The 26,777-nt window shown below is 34.5% G+C and overlaps 1 protein-coding gene across 1 annotated transcript in view; it reads right to left on the reverse strand.

Moving 5' to 3' along the window:
- The window catches only part of AHR (aryl hydrocarbon receptor), a 69,142-nt gene that overhangs the window by 21,536 nt on the left and 20,829 nt on the right, over window positions 1-26,777 (reverse strand). Inside the window, 1 exon segment of the mRNA XM_067291618.1 lies at window positions 3,825-3,940. Within this exon segment, the coding sequence (XP_067147719.1) occupies window positions 3,825-3,940 (116 nt within the window).

Below are 26,777 nucleotides of genomic sequence, written 5' to 3' on the forward strand. Positions count from 1 at the left end.
GTTCTATTCATAGCGCAGACAGGCTTAAGTGGACAGGAAATCAAGTGATCAAGATCCTCTATATGGTCCAAAACAACACTTTATAGCTTACTTAAAATAGAAAACCTCTGCAGAAGCCGACTGCTGCAAGCAAGCAATGTTTCTGAAGAGACTTCCCCCTTCATGAAGAAGCAGACTAAGTGGCTCCATATTCAAAGTCACGCAAAGGGCATTTATCTGAACTCCCAATCAATATGGTTCATGGCAATTGTTGTGATAGCAAACAGAACATTTGTGACTTGGCAGCTCATCTGAAAGGTGCTGATTTACTTCTATGGATTTCAGTCAAGATTTAACAAAAGGCTATCTCTAGGGACTGAACTAAGTCTATTGTGCCACTTTATTTCCTCAGCTGCATTCAAAGTCAAGTTTTGCTAGTGTACTCAAAAAAACAGCTTTTAAAATTCTTTAGGATGCAAAGTTATTGTAACTATTAGAAAATGTAAAATAAGTGAAGGATATCCTATTTCTTAATACAAATCATGATAATATCGTTTGATTATGAAATAGCATTGTTCTTCCACAAACATTAACTCACATAGCCCCAAACTGCGGTAAGCACCACAGTTGCTTTTCCATATTTCCATATCCATATTACTATTTCTTATTCTTTTATTATTATGCTCTAATTAAGTTAAATATCTGATTAAATGACTAGTTTTAAAGTTCTTTGAAGTGCTCCTATTTAATTTGTAGACATTTCTTAATCTATGCTCTTCACAGTTGTCCATTCTTTAAAACTTCCTTCTGTAAGTTTAGTGCACTATATCTGAAAACAAGAAGGTCTAACTCTCACAGTAAGAGTTAAAAAAAATCTGGAATTAAATAGCGTAGCTAAACCAAGCAAACCTGAGATCTCAGAGCAGTGTCTCATGGTAGTTACATAAAAGCCTTGGTTTTGTTAAAGCTTATACTAATTCTAAGGGAACAGAACACTACAATGGCAGGTGTTTGCATACTCCACTGATGTATTTTGCAGCATATTTCATTTCAAATCGTTGATATCAAACCGCTGCAAGCTGGACAGTGATTTAATTCTTGCCCAAATGTTAAATTAGTTATTCTGCCCTGTTTCATACAAAGCCATGGAAAGATTTACTTGTCCATTCGATGACAAAGGCAGGCAGTCCCTGTACCTGGCATTCAACGATATTTTGCAGTGGCTCTGCTGCACAGTTCATTTTGAAACAGGATTGTTACTGCAGAAGTTGGATATCTTCTGTAAGCCAACAATTCTGTAAAATGCAAGTTGTTTGCCCAAAACCCTATTACAACAAATTACTGGAAGTTCCTTAAACATGCAGATGTCCAAGCTCAAGAGCTCACTTAGATTCATTTACCCATCCTATACCATGGGTTATGAACTTTTTCTTCTTTTTTCTTTTGTCCAAGAATGACAACAACTGAAGAAATAGAAAACCTTCTACAAGCAATATTTGGTGTCTTTTCTATTAGCATACTGAGCTTTTATCATGTAAACAAAACCCACTTAAGTACAGGAACCGATGCTGATACAAGGCTTCTCAAGAAAAGATTTCTAAAAATGGGTTTAAGATTTGGGGTAAGTTTCAGGCTGAAATGTCTTTGGGATCAAGTCCATCCCATAAGCAATGTTTCTCACCTATATGTCTAAACTGACATAAGAACATAAGGATACTACAATCATTAGCTGTTGTCAGAGAACCACATCTGTTTTCAGTTTATGATTTTCTTATATACTCTTTGCTACTGAGCAAGTCTTTTTCAAAGATTAAGAAAACTATTATAAGACAGCATCTACCAAACATCTATATTCATTCAGTCACGTAAGTGAGAGGTCTGTGCTGTAGAGGTTTTGGCAGAATTCGATCTGAAAATAATTATCTTTAAAGGCATAATGATATTTCTGGGTGAGTTTATTATTCTGGAGGATGGGAGGTGTTATTTGTGCTTATGCAACACCTACCTCCTCTCTAAACTCTCAACACAGAGAGAAGGGCAATATATAGAAACTGTTCATTATTGGTGAGAATTACTTCATAGAGGCTGGAAATTTCACTTGCATGTCATATCATAAGCTTAGACTACACTAGATCATGTATCTATATGAAGACTTTGACATAAATGAATAACTTTAAGGGAGATACAGCTTAATTTCAAGCTATGTATTTGATCTCCACTCCCACAATACACTGAACTGGTAAGGCAACTGGTTTCTGTTTTGAAGACTAACAACACTACAATTTTTCTCTTTGTTATGAAGCAGATGATGAGCAAATAGAAACATGTATAAACAATAGAGTATATATTCATACCAACTTTGCAAACAATAGAGATAGAATAAAAAAAAAAAAAAGTGTTCATTATCATTTGTAGTCTACAGGAATCCGGGTGGCAATAAAAGACTTTCGAGTATAGACACAAGGAAAGGTTGTGACCACTATTTACATCTGACTGAATATTCAATATCTTCTATAAAATTTCAGTTTTATCACATAGCATTTCTGACATTCCCTAAGAAAAGTCTACCAGCTTATTCATTCTTGAGAATTAATTTTTTGATATAAAATATTAACAAATCAATTTATGAAATTCAGTTAATTTACTTCCCAAGGAAGCATAATTTATATTAATAAATATATAATCTATTTCACTTTCATATGGGAAAGCAGTTTGATACAACAATTTCATCATATAACTTACATTTAAAAATCACAAAAATAACTCAGTTTCACATCAAACAAACAGATGTCTCCAATGTAAATACATACTATCCCTTTTTTCAGACCCTTTCCATTTGAAAGAAAGCTGTTCACCTGTAATAACTCTGTAACAGTTCTTTGTCCTTCTTTATTAAGGTTAGGATAGGAAAGTACTTGCATCCTAGTTTTCTAGTCAGGAAACTATTTTCCACTAGCATTAGTTTACAGTAATTGTTTTGTAGGATTCTTTGGAACTATTTTTACTTCTGCCTTTTGATCAGTCGCATAATTTTTGTTCTATGTAAGAAAATCATCAACTTTGACCTAATAATCTGACACTTCAGATAAGTCAGTGTGAAAAATGTGTGTACGAGACAGATTATGAACATATATCAAATGGAGCTGCAGGACGCAGTAAAAAACTTATTCTGTGAAACCAATTAGAACATTGGGATGCTTATATTAATCATTTCTTATGTTTTATCTGGACATAGTAATATATCATTATATTTCATGCGCTTTGACACTCTACAATATTAAAAAAGACAATATAACTTAAAGAACCTATTTTTTACTATTATTTTCCTAGAAGTTATTGAAGGTATTTTAAAATCTGTCCTGAATCTATACTATGAACTCTGGGTTCTTTCAAACCAGAGAAAGCAAGATATTCCAGCAAGATCAAGGTCTTCTAAAGAGAAATAGGTTTTTTTAAGACAACTAATTTAATTATGACAACTAGTCATTAAATTTGCTGTAGATGATTAACCTATCAGAACTTTATTAAGAAGATTGTCTTTGTTTATATTACCTATATTAACAATAGACGCAAAGAGATGGGAAAAAACAAACTGGGAACTGACTCATAGTGAGAATTTTAAACAGGTCCCTGTAGTCTAATACCAACTCTTCAAAGTCACTAGTATCTCCAGAGGAAGGTGCAAGAGCTGCATAATAATAGCCTAAAGAAAATGAGGTAATAATTTGACAATAGGAAAACTTCCTTTTGCAATCTCATCACTGAGCAACTAGTACACTCAATATATTAAAATACTACTTTTATTTATTTAAATCTTCTTATAGTAGATTCACAGCAAAACATACCTGCAGTAAGAGTTCTCCTTCCAGGATCTGCATCTCTTCTCCATTTTTTGTTGTTCTACAGTTCTCCTGAATGCCATTTCTTTCTGATCTTGTAGAGTTAGAAGACTTTAACGCAACTACAAAAAAAAAAAAAAAAGTTGAGTGATCTTTGAAAGACTCGCTGGAGATTCATGTGAAATTGTGCTAGTTTGTGAAGTAAAAATAAAATTTAAAAATGCTTTTAAAGTCAATCTAATAAAAGATCCCTGTCTCAATGCCAGGCTTTTTTTCCTACCTTTAAAGATGCCCCCCAAATCTGTCAGCTATTTTCCTTCTAAACTGTAATACTTTCACAACAGAATCAGTATTACTGAAATCAATCCAAACCTCCTTAACACAATAGCATGCTTGTCTTTTGTGCCTCTCCCCCTTTTTTCCTTCTCTCTTTCCTATGAGGCACGCTTTTAGCTCATCACTTTTCTTCATAAAGGGCATTTTTGTTTTCATAAAACAAACTCATATAGCCTGATAACACCACCATACGCTGCAGTAAGGTACAACAACGCTCACACTTTATTTATCTCCTCTAACTTCAGACATTAACTATGGTGCCTCAGATATGAGCCCACTATTGAGCTAAAGCTCCCTTCAGAGACAGGAAAGAGAGACACAGGAACCCTAAATGCATATTATACATTCAAGAAAACATGAAGCAGAGAGAGTCATTTTAAACAAAAGGGCTTTATTCTGCCATAGTTAAAATTTAACTATTTAACATTAAGCAAACTTCCCAATTTCAGCTAAACCACTATAACTATGAATAACCATTATTCATGTCATAAACCTAACTGATTTGAAAAAATTACTCAAGGAATACGGGATAAAGAATCAGATCAAATTACTACAATGTACCTGAAAGTCACAGTACCTCCTATCTCTGCACTGTATGTTGTAATAAACAGGACCCTATTACGGAAAACAACTAGATGCTCAAAGGTTCTCCATAACTCAGAGTTTATCTACTTTCCGCAGGGTGTGAAAAAGAGTTTCCAAGTCAAAATTAATTATTTTGTCTGGATCTGCAATGTCTAGACAACTTAAAATTACTTGAGTAATTGTACCTTAAATCTTTACCTTAAAGCTACAACCTCCTCCCACCCAAATTACAAGAAATTTCTAAAAGCGATTGCACTGCTGTAAAACACCAAGAGTTTTCATCTCCTGAAGATGAGATTTTTAGCATAAATCCAAATGATTTTTCAATCCTGCTTAACCCCTTCATTTTCAGCTTCTCAGACCTTTAGTCAAGAATCTTCAAGAACTTCTGTTCAGCCATTTTTCAACTAGGTTAAATGACATTTTACACTAGGAATAATAATTAAAAGATAAATTATGCCTTTTCTTTTCTTTTTTTTTCCCTTTTTTTTTTTTTTAAAAAAAAAGCTTTCACTACAGCTAGCAACTTTTAAGCCAGACAGTTTTCATTAAAATACCCCTCAAAGGCACCACAGAGGAAAAGTATGCTCTAAAAAGACATTAACTGATTAATCGGTCAGGAATTTATCTACTGTGAAAGTTTTCTTTGAAATTAAAACCTTAATGCTCTCCTTCCTACCCAATAGTCAAAAGGTTCTGTACTAGGCCACACAGAGTTGCAATAGCAATTCATTTTTAATCAAGTATTTGGAAGATGTAACAGTGTTTTTCCTACAAATTATTTTAAAAGACAACCACAATATTTACTAAAACCCCCTAAAGCTCACTAGCAATAAAAGTTATCCTTTTTTTCCAATTGATATTGCATGCTTATTGAGAAAGAAAGCCCAAATGCAGCTTTAGAAGCTGCAAGTAAAGATATATAATCATGCTTTCCATTCTAAAAAATACCATACACAGTTACTTAGTCTTTTTTTTTTCCCCTTTTATAATAGGCAAATAATAAATGAGGGTGAGGAATTATACAAGGCTCTCTATTGAATGATGCTTTGCTCTTCATCCACCAATTCATAGCTTGCTATAGAGCTCAAACACAGCCTACACACTGGCATGAGTATATTCCACATAGCTTTCAAAGCCTGCACGTAGGTACACACGAACTTAAATGTTTTGCCAAATCGTAACCTAAGCTTTTTGCAGAAATCAGAATATGAATGAGCACAAGCTGTTGTAGCCTAAGACAGATGGAAAGATTGCTGACAATCTGGGATGAAAAAATGATAACCCCCCCCCCCCCAGTACTTTGTTCTGCCAGATAAACCACATGCCTGGTCGTGCCTGCTACAAGCCACCCAGTAACAGGTGTTTAGGGACTTGCTCGCCAAACACCTATAGGCAGGGAGAAGAGATTGCGTTACATGGGAGGTAGCATTCCGAGTCTTTGAAGATGTGTCACTAAGCGACAGCTCTAAAACACCCACACAGTTTTAAAGACTATATTAGAAGAAAGGTTATCAATTCACTGTTTTATCTACTGAAAAGAAAGCTTTGTTTATATCAGGCCTCTTCTCGATTAATCAAGAGGTATAGATCAGAACCGAAGTCCAGATGTCCGGATGTTGCTTAGGTAGGCATGCATTCATTTGATTTCATTAATTTGATAAATAAAAATAATAAAAATAATAAAAGAATAAAAGCTAAAACCCATTTAGAGAATAAAAGCTAAATCCTCCTTAGCTGCTATTAGAAAAAAAAAGAAGCCAATTTCACAAAAATTAAAAGTCAAATAATCTAGAAGAAACAAAAAAGTCTGAATAACAAATAGGAAACTGAGGACTTTTCAATAATTTTCAAAAGCTCTAATGTCCTAAATTGAGAAAGAAACATTCCTAAATTAAAAAGCCCCAATTAGAAAAGAGAGAAAGCAAACAGACAGGGACAGGCTGTCATTGCTAGTAGGAATTCATAAATGGAAACCAACCAGGTAACACTCAGCTCAATTCCTCTCTCAAGAGCTATGCAGCAAGAGCTTTACCCTCTAGCAATCCCATTTCCATAATTCTTCCACCATGTGCAAGAGAAAGATGCGCACTTTAAATAAATTATTACTTGCTGATGGCTACTTTTATTAATAGGAATAGTTCAGAGCAATTAATATATATTAGTAGATAGGAATTGGTTAAAAGGGGAGAGGGGAAGGCGGGAGGGAAGACAACAGAGGAAGCCAAAGCACACAGAAGAAATCTGTGTCCAGCCAGAAGGATTATACAAAACAGTTTAAGAATACTGGGAACAAAAGGAATATGAACAACAGAATTTGTTCCTTGTTAGGCGGAAAAAATATAAATATAAATAATAATGTAGAAAAAACAGGAATGATGACCAAATATTTCTGTTCAATACTTCAGAGAATAAAAAGTGAGATATTCACATTCCATGACGGAAGTGTTTTTAGTCCAACAAAGGTAAACATAGGTGACTGAATATGGATATTTTAGATCAACAGGGCTGGATAAATTTTAGTCTAGATTTTAAAAAAAGCTTGTTGAATTTCCGTCTGTGGAGACAAGACAATGGAATGGGAGACACAGAACTTTGATGGGTTTTTTTAGTTGATACTGCCTTCTTTTAAATTTTTATTATTCAATATTTGTTTATGGGAAGCACACATTTCAAGCTAGCTAGAAGCCTTTTTAATGAAGTTATAGATGTAATTTGTAAAGGTTACAATACTAATACAATTATGGTGCTAGCCCTGTATGATTAAAATTTTTATCAATACTTTTCAGCCAAACAAAAAGAAGTATTACCAGTAAAATTTGAAGTTGACATAAAGATTATGAGAGTAATAAATGCAGACAGTGCAGGTCCATGACACTTGGCAACCCAGACTACCTGGGTTCAAACTTCAATTTGGCTGCATTGACCCACATATTGTAAGGCTACGTAATCACAAAAATTTGCATCTCCAGGTAAGAGAGATGCTGAATCAACAGAGATGGGTCAGAAATATGTGAATGATTAAAACATGCCATATAATGAAGGGGGAAAAAAAAACAAACAAAAACAAAAAAAACCCACACACTTTATTTAAACTAAGACTGTCTTCTGGAGTCCAGGCCACTTCTACAAGTGCTTTCAGCAGACAGAAGTATAAGAAGATTCCTAGTTCACTGAACATGTTTGTAAGGTAACATGACATTGAGGACAGCAAACAAGTGGGTAACTTATCCAAATATTACTACAGTTAACATAGTCTAGTGCAAAGTCAGTAGTGTATGTGGGTACCTCTCATGGCCTATTTACTCACGTAGTCAGATGAAATAATCACAAGAGTTCATTGCTTTAAAATCTTTGAATCTCTGAATTACGTATAATACACATTTCAGGCTATCTTCTCTGATTTTCAGCCACAGGATGTGGAAGCATGGATAACCCAATAGAGTAAATATATATTGATTTTATAATTGAAAATATTTTCTGCTCTAGAAGACATGAGAGATGCAGTCAGGTTGCTTCTTTGAATTTCCCCCTAATAACTTTAAGGCAATAAAAATAAAACTGTTTGCCCTGTAAAAACAAATGATTTTCTGTTTTTTAGCACACATTTTTAGCAGCAGGGCTAAATTGTAAGCAGAAGCTTTTCAAGTTAATGATCTTCATTTAAACCTATGCCCAGCAACATGCACCATTTACATTGCCAAGATTTTCCTGATTTGAAGCAAAAACTAAACCCCAGGGAAAACAAAATGAGGTAGTGACCTTTAATAAGTTTTCTAAGCACAGAACAACATTATGGTTTCTGGTACATTAGTTTTACAGTTGTGAAAGGCAATTGGTTAGTGTCCATACCAGCAAACGTAGAAGATACCAACTCAGTTTTACATTATATCTAAAATGACAAATTAAATAATGATGGTAACATCAGCATTTACCAGCTTATCGCCAACTATTAAACTCATGTAATAGAAGATTTGTACAGAGGGGTAAAATATTAGAGTTATTATACATCTGGAAAAAAAAAATCTTTCTGACATACAACTGCTTCTTCAGGATTGAAGCAGAATTTTAGCAACTCAGTTCTAACTACAGACAAAAGCCGTCTTTTGTTTTAAAACTGGATAATTAACTGCTTACTGAAAAATGATTTTTAGTACATAAAGAGGAGTGCAGTCTTCTTTCTTTCCACAGAATAACATTCAGTATGAGAAACTGCTTGAAGATATATGGTAAACTGCATGAGTTGTAAGTAATGTGCTGAATCAACCAGTAATACACGATAGAAAGATGTACTTCATTAACTCTGTTGAGATATTCAGAAATAAATCTCCTTGTTCTGATGCAGAAAACCAGTATGCTTTGAGGTTGCTGGAATTGTAGAAATAACTACACATCCAGGTCCTGTCTTTCTGAATGCATTTTCCTCAGTATTGGACTTACTGCTTTCACCTTTCACAGGAGAAAATTCTCTAATTCTCCACCCTCTTCAAACCAGGACCCTGAACTAAGACAAATTTAACCTCAACTGTGATTACTCAAAGAATCCAGTCAGAAACAGTGCTTTCAAGTTGCTCCTTCACTGGCTGTAAGCAGTGATCAAAAAAACAACAGAAGGTTTTATAGAAAGTAATAATCCTAACTCCTAACAATATGAACGTAACAAAGAATACAAGCAGAATGATTAAAGAGAAATAAAAAGTTTATCCATCATCTCATTTTGCCTTGATCCTCTCCATTTTTCAACAGAGGCCTCAGGCCAGTGTTTTTCATCTTCAAACACTCGGATCTCTGGGGTTTCTGTCTGGTAAAAATGCTTCCCATCGACAACCCGCAACAGCTCTTATCCTGTTCCTTCCAGGCTGTCACTCCTGCTCTCCGAAAGAACCTTTGTCATCTCCTCACTTGAGGACTGGCTGCTTTCAAATCCCATCTTCAGAATTTTATTGAGTTTGCAAAAAATCAAAAACCATGCAGTAACCTGAAGTTACTGTCTCCACTCCTGAGCACCGCCAGCAGGAATCCTGCAAATGGCGATTTCTTTCTCTTCACAAGTTACAGCAGCAGAGAATCAAAACATTATCACAGAGCAAGTGCAAATACACTCTACTGACAAACTTCAGATGGCAGTACCTGTACTAATTCTTTCAAAGTTAGTAAAATAACTGAAGCAGCACAGAATTCAGCATAAGGTATGTCAGCACCTATCTAGCCAACTGAGGGGTATTCATATGGAATTCTTATTTACCACACAAACACTTATCTAGTTTACTATTACTTTGAGAAAATACTATAAAGGCAGTAAAACTGTTGCAGTTCCCCTTTTTATGAAAATAAAATGACATATCTACATGAGATTCAAAAAGAACACTAGTAAAAATTAAATTTTGGGAATACTAAAGGCATTTTTATATGACTATTGTCTTACCGAATATTTGGTTGCCTGCCATAGAACAAGACAGGGGCACTCCTAGGAATGTATATCATTACATTGGTAATACTAAATTAGCAAAACCATGCTCTATTTCACTGTTTTCCTCAAATTGAGAAAATACTAAAATTGAAAAATGTGTGTTTTTTGCAAAGTATCAGAAGGAACTAAATAAACAAACAGAAATAGGTAAAGGCAATAGAATAAATAAAGGCAATTATTTTTGTGTTGAAAGGATGAACAAGTTTTTCTGACATAAATGAAGAAAACACACCAGATTTGCTAGTGCTTAGTCATGGAGTCTGGAGAAAGTATTCCAAAGTGAAACCCGAACATTCCCACACCAAATGTCTCTTCTTATTATTACATCAGTGAATAAATGTATGATTAAACAGACTTCCCATCTCAAAATTCTTAGAAGTCAGCCATGTGTTAGAAGAATCCCTAGTACAAACCGATTCAGTGACCGCTGGCTTCATGGAAATCACACAAAACTACTCTACATTTGTAACTCTTTCCTCTTTGTTACCTTCTCCTTTCCAATGAAAAGGCAACAGCAAGAATTTTTGAGGAGCCAGGCTGGCTCACTGCAGCAATTTGTAAGGAAAGGAATATCAAGTTGCCAGTTTTTAACCGGGCCTTTTAAAATCACATTGAAATGCATCAAATTACTTAAATCAGAGTTGAGATAATTCTACTTTCAGGTAAATGATCTGTTCAAGCCTAAAACTGTATTAGGCAAGTGCTACATCAATATTACAAGTAGATCGTTAGCATATCAGTCATGCAGCCCTGGAATTTAATCTTAAAGAGCTTCCCAGAACTGCTTTATTTCAGATTTTGGCATTGTTCCTACAATTCGGCCAAACAGGTCAAAGTTTGCAGTCAGAGCCAATTTAGACTGCTTCACAACCCTTTCAGTAGAATTATAAATTCAACTAGTTGTTCTAGATTACTGTAAAAAAAAAAAAACAGCAAGAGTTTTCTTGAGCAGGATGTTCTTACTTGCTTGAGTAACACTAAACTCTAAAACAAAGTTCATCAACCAAAGCAAGACTTATTTCAAAAGACAAGGAGGGCATTATTGAGAAAACTGAGTTCAATATTAAACTCTTGCCTAAATCATTAACATACACCAAACTGTTTATACTAGCAAAAGATCCATTTTAAGCAGGAGAAAATATTATATATCCACATATTTCTATATCTAATATTAGATTATATATGCAATCTTAGCTATTTTCACTACTTAGTTATCTGAAACATTTTGCACCTATTTTCCCTTCATGGTCTCAGTGATAATATTTATGAAAGTTATTAATAAAAATAGATAAAATGCAATTAAAGAATTTTTAGTATGATACATAAAACATGCAATGACAACATGTTTTGCACATAACTACACTTCCAATATGTAGGTTACAAGTACAATAAAATACATCTAAACTAGGGAAAAAAATGAGTATGCAAAATACTGCAAACAAGTTTTCCATTCCTTCATTTATGACTTCTGAATATTTTTTAATTAAGATAACTTTACTTTTTTTTTTTTTAATCCTACTAACAAATGAGTGGGAAAAATAAAGCAATAAATAGTAGAAAGTTCCTCTTATTTTATTTTCAGAAATTCTGATTACTAGCAACCAATCAATTTTCTAAATATTTCACTAGTTTAGCTCTTGCTTCTACGGGCTCACAGTTTCCACTCAGTTAGGATTTTTTTGGCACAGCATCCTTGCTTTGAATATCAAAAAATTTTGGATATTGAAGAATGTCATATACTCATTTTTTAATTCTGATATCTTGGCTTTTGTGTATTATGCCATCTATTAATAATGAAGTCTAAAGGTTGTTGTATGCATCAGTATTTTTGTTTCTTACATGACTGAATAGGAAATAATTTAAAGGAAACCTTATTTGTAAGTTGTATTGCAATTTACAGCACAGCTTGTAAAGCACAACAAACTAAATGGATGCAATAATACCACGTATTTCCCATTAGCCTCAAAACACCAAAACATGAATACATGAATAAAATGTAAATAATGTTATTATTCTGACATGGTCAAGAACAGTATATGCAGAAAGCAACTTAAAAAACTAGGTATGGAAGTTGAATAACCAAATTTTGTAAGCATAAGCAGAATTAGGGTGAAATTGTACATTTGGGAGTAACTGGGAATGAAGAATACCTTTTTCCCCTTAAGCATGGGAAGGACAAATTATGACATTACTGGACTCACCTTTAAAGACTATACTTTACTTTTAAATGCAGAAAAATATCAATACAACATATGCAGAAGCTGCACAAATTTTAATATTTCCATTAAAAATGCCAATCAAAGATTAAAAAATTGGTAATGAACAACCTTCAACCTCAGAGGGCATGATGCTTTAATCCCCAAGTGCATTTTTAGCTAATGTAAAGACCTATAAAGATGTCTGCATATTTAATATAAACAATTGAAATAATCCATGAGTCACCAGAGACAGATATTTCTTGATTTGGCTTTCAGGAAATCATTATTGGTTGAAGAAGGAGGAAAAAAAAAAATAATAATAATAATCAAGAGGCAGGTATGACAAGAGGATAAGCTCATGATATCACCATGGATAATTTCAAAAAAGAATTACTAGGTAATGACTGGTGAAAAAAGAGAAGAGAGAATGAGCAGGAATAATGCTCCCCCCCCCCTTTTTTAAACTAGAACAAGTTTAACAACAGAGGTAGAAAAAAAGCCATAAAAGATTATTTCAGTGAATATAAAAGGAAGAAGAGAATGAAAGTAAAAAATAAGTGGCCAGGACCTGGGAATTTCCTTTTTTGGCTTTTGAGAGTTGTGAACTTAAGTGTTGCACAGATATAGATTGTCTACTGATGTGTACAGACTGGCAGAATTCAAGAATTTCCAACTGTACGTCTAGTTTGAAATCCAGATTTTGTGCCAGCGACCCTAATCAGAATTCCTCACTTACATAGGCTAGTATTTAAAATGATGCAAGTTCTACACATGTGCACTCCTGAATTTTCAGTCATCCATAACTTCTTTGTTTAACCCAAATCCAAACTGTACAAAACACATACCCATCAGCTATACAATCAGACACAGCAGAGAATACAAGTCTATGCATCTGTGAGAAGATTCAAGGCAACAAGTAGTTTTCTTTAGGGGAGAAGTAAATGTAAGATTTGCCCCCAAAACACTTAAACTAGAGAGAAAAAGAAATTATTTTGTCATTCAGAGAGTTAAAAATGCATGAATACAAAAGTTTCAACCTTTTGAACTACATGCATGGGTTGCCACCAAAGCAATTACTAGAATAAAGCAATTTTTTTTGCTAAAATAAAAAGAACCACATATACATTTGGTATAACCAGGATAAAGAACTGCCAGTATTAAGGTTTTATTAAGCATTGTCATTGAATGTGTCAGAGAAAACAGACAAAAACAAACTTACAAAACTACTCTAAATATTTTGTCAGTATTTTACTGAAATTGTTCAATGTAGAGCTACAGAACTTCCCAAGGGTTCTCAGTATCTAAAATTCAGGCATGTCTTCATACATATTTTACACTGAACAATAGGGAAATGAAAAAGTAATAAACACTATTTGAATTGCTGCATGAGTCTAAAAATATCCTCTTCATTGTAATCAATATATTATCAATAGACAGGAGGAATAAAAGCAGTACATAACATTTTTATTATGGTAAAGTTTTTTTTTTTTTTTAAATGTGTTATATTTCAGATTCACCTAACAAAACCTATCTAATTTTAAATTGACCTTGGGTTTCCCCCACTTTACAGAAAAGGTATTATTTTCCATTTATCTGAGATCAAATATTACACTTAAATAATACAGCACAAAGCTATTTTTGGAGTAAGGAAATCTGTTGCTTGCCCTTTCAAAATTTGCATGTTTGTGAACTCAAACCAGTGCTACTTGGTTTCCAAGTCTATGACAGGGATACATTTCTAATGTTCAGAGTTATAAATCATAAGACAGACAGAAACTTGGCAGGAGTACAGCTTTTTCTTTTCCTTGCAACTTCTGTCAAATTTCACCAGCCAAGACTCAAAGGCAGTCCAGAATTTCCCAGAAATCACATTTCTGGATCATAAGAATAGCTATAGTAGCTTAATATTTATGAGAGAGTAAATGAGCTTACTATTCTACTGCAAAAAAAAAAAAACTTTTTTTTTTTAAATCTAATATTGCTGCTTAGTAAAATCTACCAACACAAACAACAAACAAAAGCAGAAAAACCTTTCAAAAAGTTTCAAAATACTTCTGAATACCCTTTGTTGAATAAGCATTCTTATCCTGGAATACTGTAATATTAATATTTTAATTTCCCTTTCTTTACTCTAGTTTTGATATGTTATACTTGAACATGGTATATATTCCAATATGTATTTTCTATAGAACAAGGTTTTCATTTGAATTCACCATTTTTGTCATTTAAATAATTTTATTAAATGGCCTATCTGTAGAAAAAATTCATACAAATGCATCTCAGCAAGTTTTTAAAAAGTTTTGTTTAAACAGAAAGTTACACAAGATGAACCAACAGAAGTCAGTAACTCACAGGCCACGTATGTGGTCACTGAAATGCAGCAAGTTGAGTCATAAAGCAAATACGTAATAGGAGGTATATTTTAATAGTTTGTTGTACTGACCATCCACAGTTCTGCCAAGCACGTAGCTATACAGGTAAGTACTAAACACGAGAGAGAAAAAAAAAAAAAAAAAAAAAAAACCACCCACGCACATAAGCCCCTTCTTTCTAACACCTGAAGTACCTGAGAGCCTCTACTAAAATCCTCTGCTCTACTGGCATTCTTTTTTTAACCAGCAGAAAGCCTATTAGAAGAAATGAACCTTAACATCTCTCTTCAATGGAAGGCTGAATATGTAACAGCAGATAACCCGGACAGGCAGTATATCTTATCCAATAAGTTTATTTGAGATGGGCTACATGTACAGCAACTTCCTAAACTGGACTTTTGACAAGACACTGGATTTCCACCATTAGGTTGGAGAAGTATCACCAACTTTATAGCTATGTATCCTTCCAGGATGATGTTCTTACTTACGCAACAGAAGCGTACCATCTCCAAAACCGACAGCTGCTTTTTCCAACTACTTCAACATCTGACAGTGCTTTAAGACAGCATAATTTCATACCCCAAAAGTGAAGGAAGGAACCAAGTAGAACAGAATCTGTTGTCTAAGGTATATCTTCACATGACAGCAGACGATTGTATTTTTAAAGTAAATACAGGATTATGAAATAAACTGCAGTGTATTCATGGGGCAGGTGTGTGGAGGGGGGACAGAGTGAGGGGGAGAATGAATGTCAATACAACAAGGAAGTTATTGGAAATATGCATAAAAATTGAAAGGATGGATGGTTGTGTGGTTCTGACACAGCTTTCCTGTGTGATGTGGTGGAAATCACACAGACCCTGTATACTTTGTTTCCTTATCTATGAAACAGGAATAACTACTTCAGCAGTACTGCAAGAATAAGTATAATCATGATTCAAAATGTCAGATTCTATAATTGAGGACCTTGGAGAGAGATTTTAATGTCTTATATGAAAATTATATTAGATAATAGATAGAATAAAGCTTATGGTTGCATGGTATTTAAATATCATCTTTCCTGATAAGTTTGATTGGTTACAGTGAATAGTAAAGTTTATGAACTGAAGATCTAAGAATACATATAATCTACATACAACAAACCAATAAGAACTTCAATGGCTTTCTATATTCAGAGCAGAAAAAGGAGAAAAAAGATGATGTTAGACTGAATCACCACCCAGGCAATTTAAATGAAGACTGTGCTTAGGAGGTCTCATGGGACCAAAGTCTGTATTTTTTGATCAAGCACCGGAAAGCAGAATTAGCTATAGCAGAAATTTTATAAACTATGTGTTGTGCCACAGACTAACCATTCAAAAGAAATAATATTCTATTCATTACAATCCTAAGAGGGAGGGGAGGAGAAAGAGGCGAGGGACCCTCCGAAGAAAGAACTGGAGCAAACAGGCTCAACTATAGGAGAGCAGATGAAAGCAGCAGGAGGAACCGCTGCTTTGTTTCATCTGCTCTTCCCCATTCCATGCATCTTCCTGCATTTCACAGAAGGCCTGTTCTAATTTGCCAAAGAGCAAATCTTTAAACACCTCCATTTTCAGAGAAATGTGCTGATGAAAGAAGAACGACAGACAAACCACACGTAGAAACTTTGCAAAGCTTATTCCATAAATTCTAACATTATAGAGGTTTGTATATCAAGGATTAAAATATACCTTAATAACTCATACTCTGAGCATTAACACACATTTGTTACTGAATAAGTCACTTACTAGTCTTTCAGAAACTTAACTGTCTATTGAGTGTGAAGTGTATGAAGACAGCCACAGTAAAATAAAGCAAACTGATAGTTTGATTACTGCATTATCAGACACATCTACCAGTTCTGATAGGCAGAATGGTTTTTTGGCCATAAATGTACTTTAAAACATTTTATGTTTAAGACTCAAAAGTCAATCAGGAGTTTTACTTATTATTTAAATAATCTGTCCAGTTAAGGCTCTGTCCCCAATAATTCTAAACAAAGAAATGAAACAACCCTTCTGAACCATAACCTTTTCAAAATACCAAAGACTACACAGAATTGCAGCGTCAGTATTTTCCTTACTTTCATGCCAAATTTAAGCAATACTCTTCTATGCTACGACATCAAATTATTGTTAATAAACTGCCTCAGGAATCAAGATAAACACTCACTTAAATAGTATTCATTAAGCATCACCACTTAATTGACCCACTGCTACACATAAACAAAGCAAGCCACTGCCTTGCGTTGATTGCCTTGAAGGGCAACCACACAAAAACAAAAGATGAGAGATAGTATCTGAGACTTCTTAAACAATTTTTCAGTTTCTGGTTTTAGTTTTACTCTTCCTGATAAGAAGAATTTGACTTGTGTGGACTTGCAGATTTCTTTGAAAAATGATTTAGAAATGCAACTTATTGTGAAAATCTGATAGCACAATGGACCTTTCGAGAGTTCTGATGCTACCTAGCCGTGGAGCTGATAAGGTACCCATGATGTATTATCGCAGTATATTATAAATATGGAGCTGATAACTCTATGCCACAATCTGGAAGGATTTCCATCTGTTTCCACATAACTTTGTTTCACAATTTTACAGAAAATATGAGAATTTGCTAGATGGACAGAAAGACTATTCCTTTCACACATACTCCATTCTTGTTTGGAAATTCCATATATTCTTTTTTCTAAGGAAACTGTTAGACATTTGAAGGGCTGTACATAACTAACTAAAATTTCCTCTTGACAGACAACAGCTATGGAAGCATACTCAACCTTCACTGCAGCTGAAGGACCGTCAGAAAGCTAAGCTCAATATCTTAGTGGAGACAAAGCAACATTTTCAGTCAGTAACCACAGTAAGAATTTAAGACCAAGAGGAACCTCCTGGTAACCATATCACTATAACATATATCAAGCTGAATCTTTAGAACAATTAGGTTTTTTCCCCTCCTCATTTCTTGAGATTCTGTTAAGGCTTCTCTTGTAACTAAGAATCTCCTAATCGCCAGCCCAAATTTTATCACATCCAGCTTATTCTCATGTCTTCCTGTGACAACACTGCCCGTTAACTTAAATGGCTCTTTTCCCTTCTCAATGCTATCCTACCTGATATGTTCATAGACAGCAATCATATCCCCTAGCCTTCACTTTGCCAAGCTAAACACAAGGAACTCAGAGTCATCTCCTGTAATACATGCTCTCTTGGCCTTCTCTGCACTTGTTCCAATTATATTTGTAAGCCCCAACTTGATTTTACAAACTGAATGCTATCTCTGTCTTACATCTTCTAAAGATGATCTTTTAAATCTATGTGCTTTTAAATAGACCTTGATAAACTTATGGAACATTCCAAACACTCCCACCATGCAGCGTGAAAATGGACCATCCAACACTGTCTCCAACAGCACTTGAGGAGACTCCACCAAAAAACATCAGAAGGAAGAAACAAAAAAAAACCTAGTCCAACTTCATGAGCACCCAACGCCTTCAGCATACTTAATCCCATGAAAAAAGCTGAAACAAAACAAGCTATAAAAATGCTTTTCATCAATATTTATTAACTAACTAACTACTGAAATGGAAAACATTCTTAACATTTTAGCAGGCAGTTTGAACACTGTCATTGTCTGGCTCTCAGATTTCAGAAAGCAATTACATAATAGGAAATAGTGTTTTAACATGGGCAATTGTAATAGAGATTGATATGGCTATAGGCCAGAGCACTATGCAACTTAACTCCAGAGGGCCAGATCCATATAAAGGAACACATGACATTTGGATTCCTACATCCAAAATACTATTCTGAAACCTCATAATCTAAACAACATATGTACTTCAGTTTCCTAAATTTCCTAAAGCCCCACCATGTGTAGCCAGGGCTCCCTCCAGAAGGGAAAGAATGGCTTGGTACTTTACTTCATCCCGGACCCTAAGCAGGATCCAGAAATTAGGTATTCTCCTGACTCTCCCCTGTATGGCATAAATCCAAGTTTTTCTGACAGCTGGTAGTCACTGATTATTATACATGTCCAGGGAATATGGCATAGCCCATTTTTAACAGTATCAGGATATGCCAACACCAGGTTCCACTCTCCCCTCTGCTACAGGTGATTACAACCCCTTTCCTTCACAGCACTGGAAGTGAATCATAAATCTAGGGGTACAGGTAATACCTATTCTTTCTGTTGAGAGTTTTCTATTACACAGAAGAGAATAAAAAAATTTCTAAACTTAAAAGGAAAATAAAGTAAATTCCCAGCTGGGACACTGACTGCAGAGTGACAAGACCAATCCCAGCTCCGGACCCTGCTGAAAGAGCCATTCAGCTATTTTATAGAAAGCCTGCTTTATGTGAAATTCATAAACTAATCTAGAAAACTCAGTTTTGAAAGGACTTTAGATTAAGCAAGCTAATTAAGAGAAAACAGAAGTCATTTAAAATGGGAGAACATTGAATTCATCTTGGGAATCCATTTCTTACACTGTAGGAGGTGTTCTTTACAGATAAGGATATAACATCTATACAGTGGACACCATAATGAAGAATTAGCATTCACTGATTTTGGCCTCAATGCAGAGAAGAAAAATGAAACAACTGTAGAGCCAAAGTTTCATGGCAGCTTTATTTATAACAAATGTAGTAATGCACATACATTTGTGAACACCTGCATGGTATTATATTTATTTTAACAGTTACATTCAATAGACTGTTCAGGATTTTACCAAGAAAAGTTTTTTTTGGTTGCTTTGGTTTAAAATTTCAGTTAAAAATTTGTCCCATGCCTGTATCAAGTATATCCAGATTCTTATTAGAGTAAGCACAAATCAACTCATATTCTAATGGTGCCATTTGTCATATTTTTTGTAATCTTCTGCCAATACAGCAGAAGATCAAATGAAATAAAATCTAAACATGAGGTTTTACTTACCCTGCCACAAGAAATAATGTTCAAGGTGGCAAAGACAGATCTGTTTGATAATTATGTATTTTCTGCTAAATTGTTCCATATGCTTAGAATATTTGGGTTTTAGCCAGGAAGAAAAGCAAAAGCACTTCTGGTAGTTGAGCAGTTCCCCCCCCAAATGTGTATCAAGTTACCTTTGCACAATGGCTCCTTAGGTAAAAAAGATTTATATTAGCCACTTCTGTTCATTATTTTAACCGTGTGTGTGTGTGGGGGGGGGGGTGTTAATTCCAGAAACGTATGCATTTAGCTTTAATGATTTAAAATACAGTAAGAGAAAATTTTGCAAAAATACTTTGAAATAGTCCATTGACAATTTCACTTCATTGCTTCCATCTGCTTTATTAGACCTTTAGACTATTATCAGACTTATGCATATATTCCTTTGACAAATGTGATTAATGAAAAAACATTTTCATATAAAATAATCCAGTATAAGTTACAGTTATTTATAGTCTCTGTTTAATCAGCTAATAGGAATTAAGTTTTAGTCTCATATTTATAATTTGAGACATTCCCTTGTGTTCTAAAAAGTAATTCATCAAATTAAAGACTTGTTTTGATAAAACACAATAACTAACTAGGATTAGTTTTAATATGTTAATAAGGGAAATACATAGATGACAGAATACAAGACACTGAGTAAGGATCAGGAATTTGGACAGTGAATGTTAATACCAGAAACGCTACTTCCTGCACTCCAGGCCTTTGTTCCGTAAAATTTTAAACTCATCAAGACTGTTTTAATTAGTGTTTGTAAATTACATCATATTGTGACAATAATTTTTTCCCAAACATACTGCTATTATGAAATATTTTGTAGAAATTAGTGCCTGCTGATTCTGAGCTCAGCAAATACTGAAGCTCCACATTATCACCTTGACATTACGGTACTATTAAAAGAAACAACAGCAACATGAGAATTTTCTGGAAAAGTTGTATGTACTTCCACCAGTGACTCTCATATCACTATTTCTGTAACAAAACTTCCAAACAAAAATTAAAGAATAAGTTTTATCCTTGCAGTTAATACATAAAGTAAGTTTATAAAAAGAAATAGTAGAAAATCTCCATTTTTCCAGTAACAATGACAATTTTAAGAGTTTGGTAACACTTATTGCAGCAAATCAATTAAATTTTATCCAAAATTTATTCAGACATGCTATGTTTACATCCAACTCTAAGGTTTTTTTGGCTTGCTTTTTTTTTTTTTTTGACATACATTCTTTTCACATGTTTCAATTAATTTATTCTGTTCATACGACATTAACTTTCTTAAAATAGGAAAAATTCGTATCTCAAAGGAATGGATTATTTTATAATTTCAATTTCCACTGCTACCGTAGAATACAATATTACAAGGCAAGAATAAGTCTCAGAAATACACTTATAATTACAGCCTAATTAAATTCTTAAAGTGATGACAGTTAATTCTTGTCTACCTGCGTTGGAAATCAGTATAAAAGGTCAAATTATCCTCACTCTTAGACCAAACACAATCACTAAGAAGAAAACAAATGCAGTGGCTCAAAGAACTGAAGGGTTTGACTTATGTGGCTAGACAGCTCTTGAACACCCCCCCAGCTGCCTTTCCCACCTTGCTCCTGGAAGTTACTAGCTCTATAGCCAGGGTAGCTTTAGCCAGGTACATATTTGCCTTTAAGCTGCAATAGTTTATAGCACAAGGTGCTCATGTCGAATGAAAACAGTAGCACTTACTGAATATTCTGAGCAGTAAAATGCTGCAACTCATCAGACATCTACAGCCACCCAGGTTCAGCCATTTCTGCAAAGTCCGACTGCTAAAGCAAGCCAGAACACTGAATAAAGTTGCGTAGAACATATTTAGCAATGTCAACTGTAACCTCCCAATTTTGCAAGCCCCCTCTGTGTACGTTGAATGACATTTGCAAATGCCATAGTCAAATACTAAATATCCCTGAATTCAACATTAAATTTATCAAAGAGTGGAAAATGATCACTACTGTTATCTTTTCCCTATAAATGTTAACATTCCATGAACAACTCAGTTTTTAGCCTTCTGGGATGCACACATTTTTCAATTAAAAAAAAAAAAAAAAAAGGCTACGCAAGCCATCTGCCAGTAAAGTATGTTACTTTACCAGTTCCAGACAAACGAAAACAAATCTGTATTGGCCTTAGTTTTGCGGTATATGTGTGTATAAACTACGCGCTCAGCTGAAAAGAATTTATTTCACCCTGCTGAAAAGCATGACTTCTGACTGCTCCCTCAGGTATGTTGTTCAAGGGCATGTGCAAAAGGGAATTAAAAAGCATATTTCTGATGATGGCTTAACTAATGTGTGCATAGAGGAAGGTGTTGATCCGTACAGAGCTAAAACAATCAAAACAGGTGAGATAGACACAAAGCATATCCAGAACCTCTGAGACAGAACTGATCTTGTTTATTCCCATAAAAGACAGACACTAAATTGTCAGACATTCCTTCTTCAGGAAAGCTTGGGTTTCTAGTACAGATAAAAAAATATATTATATTATTATGAACTCTCCTAGCCTACTTCTACCTTTAGCAACAAAAAAGGTTATTTAAAAGCAGTATATATAGCATCAGATATGTTTTTCTGCTATTTGCACATGGAAGGTTGCAAAAACTGCCGATATCTGCCTCTCTCCAAAAACATAACACTATTTAACTGGCATAATTTAAGGGTGAATTACAAATAAACTAGAGAGTTCAATAATGTACTTCTTAAAAGTCAAAAAGGAACTATGGGTGTTTAGTCTAGTAAGTACCATAGTAATCTACAACTTTATGCTTTTATGTACGAAATGGCATTTCCATCCTTAGATCCTAGTGCCAGAAAGTCTACTATTTCATTCCAAACATTTAGGACTAGTAGGCAAAGTATGTATATATAAATATATAGCTGCCAGATTTGTAGAACAAATTCAGGTGACAAAGTTCTTGATGTCCAACCTGTTCCCTGCAATCAATTTCACCCTGCAAGCAATGCAGCAAAAGCTTCTCCTACAACCAATTCATTCTGCTTATAAAACAAAAATCCAAATATGGGGACCGCATCCAATTACAATTATTATTGTTACAAGGCAAAAACTACAAAAATAATCAGCTTTTAAAAATTATTTGTATGTCAGTTCCATTTATCTTTTGCATGTAATTTCATTCCATAGAACCTTTGAGTGGTGTGACACTTCATCTTTAAATTCAATTTATTTAAAAAAAAATTCAATCCATTATCACATTTTTGAGAAAAGATAGCAATTTACTGTCAGAGAAGTATATGGAAAAAGTGTGATGCTGTAGCAATGTTATATTGAAAATTTTTGTACCTGTTGATCTTGCAGGATTCGAGATTCATTTTTGAATTACTGGAAATTAAGAAAGTATAGTTTAAGTGTAAATCTATTATGACTATTATCCATATCTTGAGAGGAAAGAGGTCAGTTTGTGGCCTTAATACACACTTAAATATAGGAAATATTCCATAATAAGGAATTTAAATTGCTGGGTTGATTTCTGATAGAAAGCACCACTTAATGAAATGTCATTACAGTTTTTAGTGCTTTGGTTACTATTAATTACAATGATGAAATAACAAATAAAAATAAAAAGCCATTAAAACATAGAACAACAGGTTCCCTAGATATATTACAGATGCCAAATGGTCTACACCCTTGGTTAAGCATTAAGCTTCTAATTAATGGAGATGTAATCCTCCTGTATCAAGGTAACGCTGAAAGATGATAGTAGCACTGAAAGCAATAATTTTGATTGCTTGTCTTCTCAGAGAAACATCCACATATCTATAGCTTTAAAGTATACCTTCAAACATTTATTGGTATAACTTGCATTTTAAAAGTCTCTCAAATTTGGAGTTCTAATTCTTGAGAGTTCACAATAATACGCCCTACTAGTTTCTTCCATTAGAAAAGAAGAAGAACAGAAACGAGAGAACCTGGTCATGACATATAAAGCCAGTAGACACCTCTACACAAAACAGAAGGAATTTGTGCCACAAGAAGATCAGGAAGCCCCTAGAAGAATGCCTACAAGAGTTACAAAGACCTCATGAGGCAAGGCAAGGAGACTAATCAGATTGTTCTCTCTCTCCTTTTTTAATATTTCTTACACCAAGAAAACCCCTAAGCAGCGACCTGGCTCTATGCAACTGCTTAGACCATCAATTTTCCTCCCAGGTTTTGTTTAAGAAAGTTTTATATGGTTGTATAGGTACCACTGACTTGCAGCTAAAATAAGACCAAACTATAAGAAAGGAATTCTACCAAATAGGTCTTTGATTACAGTATTAAGGACAAAACACAACTGTGGCTAATTTCCAAAAATAAATTGAGTTAGAAAGCTCTCTGAAATATGGCTAAGTATTCTCCCTGCCATAGCCTGCAATCCCAAGCAGGTCATGAAGTACAGTAGCAACATGCATAGCTGTGCAAAAATACAGAGCTTGAGACAATTCCTCCAAAATTCTCCTGAACCTTCCATTTAGTTTAATATGGTTCTAATTAAAGTTTATTTTAATATGACTGTGGGTATGAAGTTGGCTAATGCAGGCAAAGATTCTTCAGAATACTTGAAAGATACCTCAAGTATGAAAATATTTATATACAATGTAAATTCCCATGTTTTATTTTCATCCTGAAAGGAATGTGACCCACTTTAGGAAAGATAGCAACTGTAGGCTTGGGGGCCTTTGCTAAATTAGAAGGGAGACACAAATCTATTTTCCCAAATGACTTCACACAGATAAGATCCCATAAAGTTTCAAGTAGCACAGGATTTTGAACAGCACTGGAAGATTCTGCAAAGGCCATTTGCACTGAGACAGGTTTAAAGTAAAATGTTTTCTGAACAATTAGAAGATCTAACAATGTATGCTTTGAATCTGCCCCCTTCCACTCAGTATGGATTTCCCTCCCTCCTCATTTTCATTTACGACTCTCAATTAGATGAGTGCTTTTTGAGAAATTATAAAGTAACAAATCCCCTTTTGCATATGTGCTCATTGGGAGGTAAGAGGCAAAAATCAGCATGGCTATTTTCCTTCCTAGGACACTTATGAGCTTAAACAGGGAAACTAAGGTAAAAGGCTAAAAATGAGGGAAGGTCTTAGCTGTGTATCACCCAGTTAGTCCCAGTGTCTAGCCATACAGTTGCCAACAGTCAGCAGTATCAGATCTTTCAGAGAAGGCACAAAACCTGCAGACATCAGATAACCTGTCCCCACTCTTGCACCTCAGAGAGATCTCTCTCAACTAAAAGGCAGAATGAAATCTATCTATAAAATGTAACAGCCCTCCCCAAAACCTGTCTATGTATGTAGATGTAACCGAGACTCACTTGAGCCACGCTGTTCCAGAGAGACAGTTGTATTTCACAACGTGAGCCACTCCTCAGCACTGCAACTTGAACTGGTGAATGGTAATAGAAGTAAATGGTATGGAATAGAAACGTGTTAATCTTCCTCTCAAACACAGCTATGTTACCTCATTTTACGCAAGTTCTTTGTTGGACTCTTCTGTTTTGAAGAATTCAGAGGAATTCCAGTCCTGTTAGAAAAACTACAGGATTCCTTTGGTATTCTTGCATATATACCAGGTAGAGCCTCATGTCACACTTCTTTTAAAAGAAGTTTGCCTGCTCAAGCACTTCCTCTTCTGTCATTAGTACCTGCTAATACTTTCTTCTCTTTAAACTAGAAAAGGCAGGTGTAAGGCTCACTACACTTTTGTCACAGTGTTAGTAATGCAAATCTTTGCTTTAATTTGGTTTTCCTATATAGCTTGTAACAGTTATTACAGTATTCTACCATTCCATCTTTTTGCAGGCTTCCTTACTGCTTAATGTAATATATTCTTCTCTATTAATTAGTCTAACTATGTTTTTAAACTTCTCATTTGTATACACAGATTTCATAACTTTCTCTCTTTTAGCAGGTATTTGTCTTATTTCATTCTCTAACCAAGCATCCTAATGATTTTGTAGAAATGTCCTGTTTTCATCCCGTCTTGGCTCTAGTTCAGTTGTTCACGGATTGTATTTTACTGGACAAACATCGCTAAAGAGGTCAATAATAAAACAATCGATCCTCTTCCTGTGTTCATCACTTCTTGAAACTTTGCCCCAACTTTTAATTCTGAACATGCCCTAAATCACGTTTTATGAGCGGGCAGCTCAGGTCCATTTGATGAAGGGTGATCTAGTTGCACACACAGGCTCCCTCTCCAAAAAGTTTTTCTTTTTTCTTTACGATCAAGGCTTTTTCTTGTTTACAGAATATATCCTTTACTTGGCCTGTGCAGAGAAACAAGTGTGGGCTGTTTCTTCTTCTTCTTTTTTTTTTAAAGCCTGAGTACTTCCACTACTGTGAGTACTTTCAATTAAGCAAGCAGAAGTTGAGTGTCTGAGAAGGAAACCACCTTGCTTAACACAGTACTCAAAAGTCCAGACAATTAGCCACAATCTTTTAACAATTTCTAGATTAGTGTTTCTTTCTATATCACCAATACAAAACATTAAAACAGCAATAGAAAAGCCATAATTTAACATAAACTGAAACTGCCTAACAACCTTGTCTTCTGACATGGCTTAAGAAAAGCAAATGTCTAATTTTTTTCTTGAGTTCTGAAGTCAGTTAAATATTGAAGTGCTACTTTTAAAACATTTTCACTAAGTGAAATTGGAAAATATATGAATGAGTTCTGTTAAGCCCTTCATAATTGTGCTCAAGTATACAATTCTCATAAGATTAGAGGTTTATCCTCAAAAATCAAGAGATACCACATACCAGACTTGCCGCAAGCTTGAAAAAGCATTATAGTGATAAAGCCACTAAAAATTAACACTAGCATGAACATCAACAGTTTAATGCCTGAGCTCCTCTCACCTGCTTTCACTCTCTGCTCCCACAAATATACAAACTGTTAGCTAAATCCCACTCCTGAAATCACAGCTGTTAGTCTGTATAAAATTTACTACTACCAAATAGTA

Source organism: Apteryx mantelli, chromosome 2, assembly GCF_036417845.1.
Source record: "Apteryx mantelli isolate bAptMan1 chromosome 2, bAptMan1.hap1, whole genome shotgun sequence".
NCBI classification, from domain to species: Eukaryota; Metazoa; Chordata; class Aves; order Apterygiformes; family Apterygidae; genus Apteryx; species Apteryx mantelli.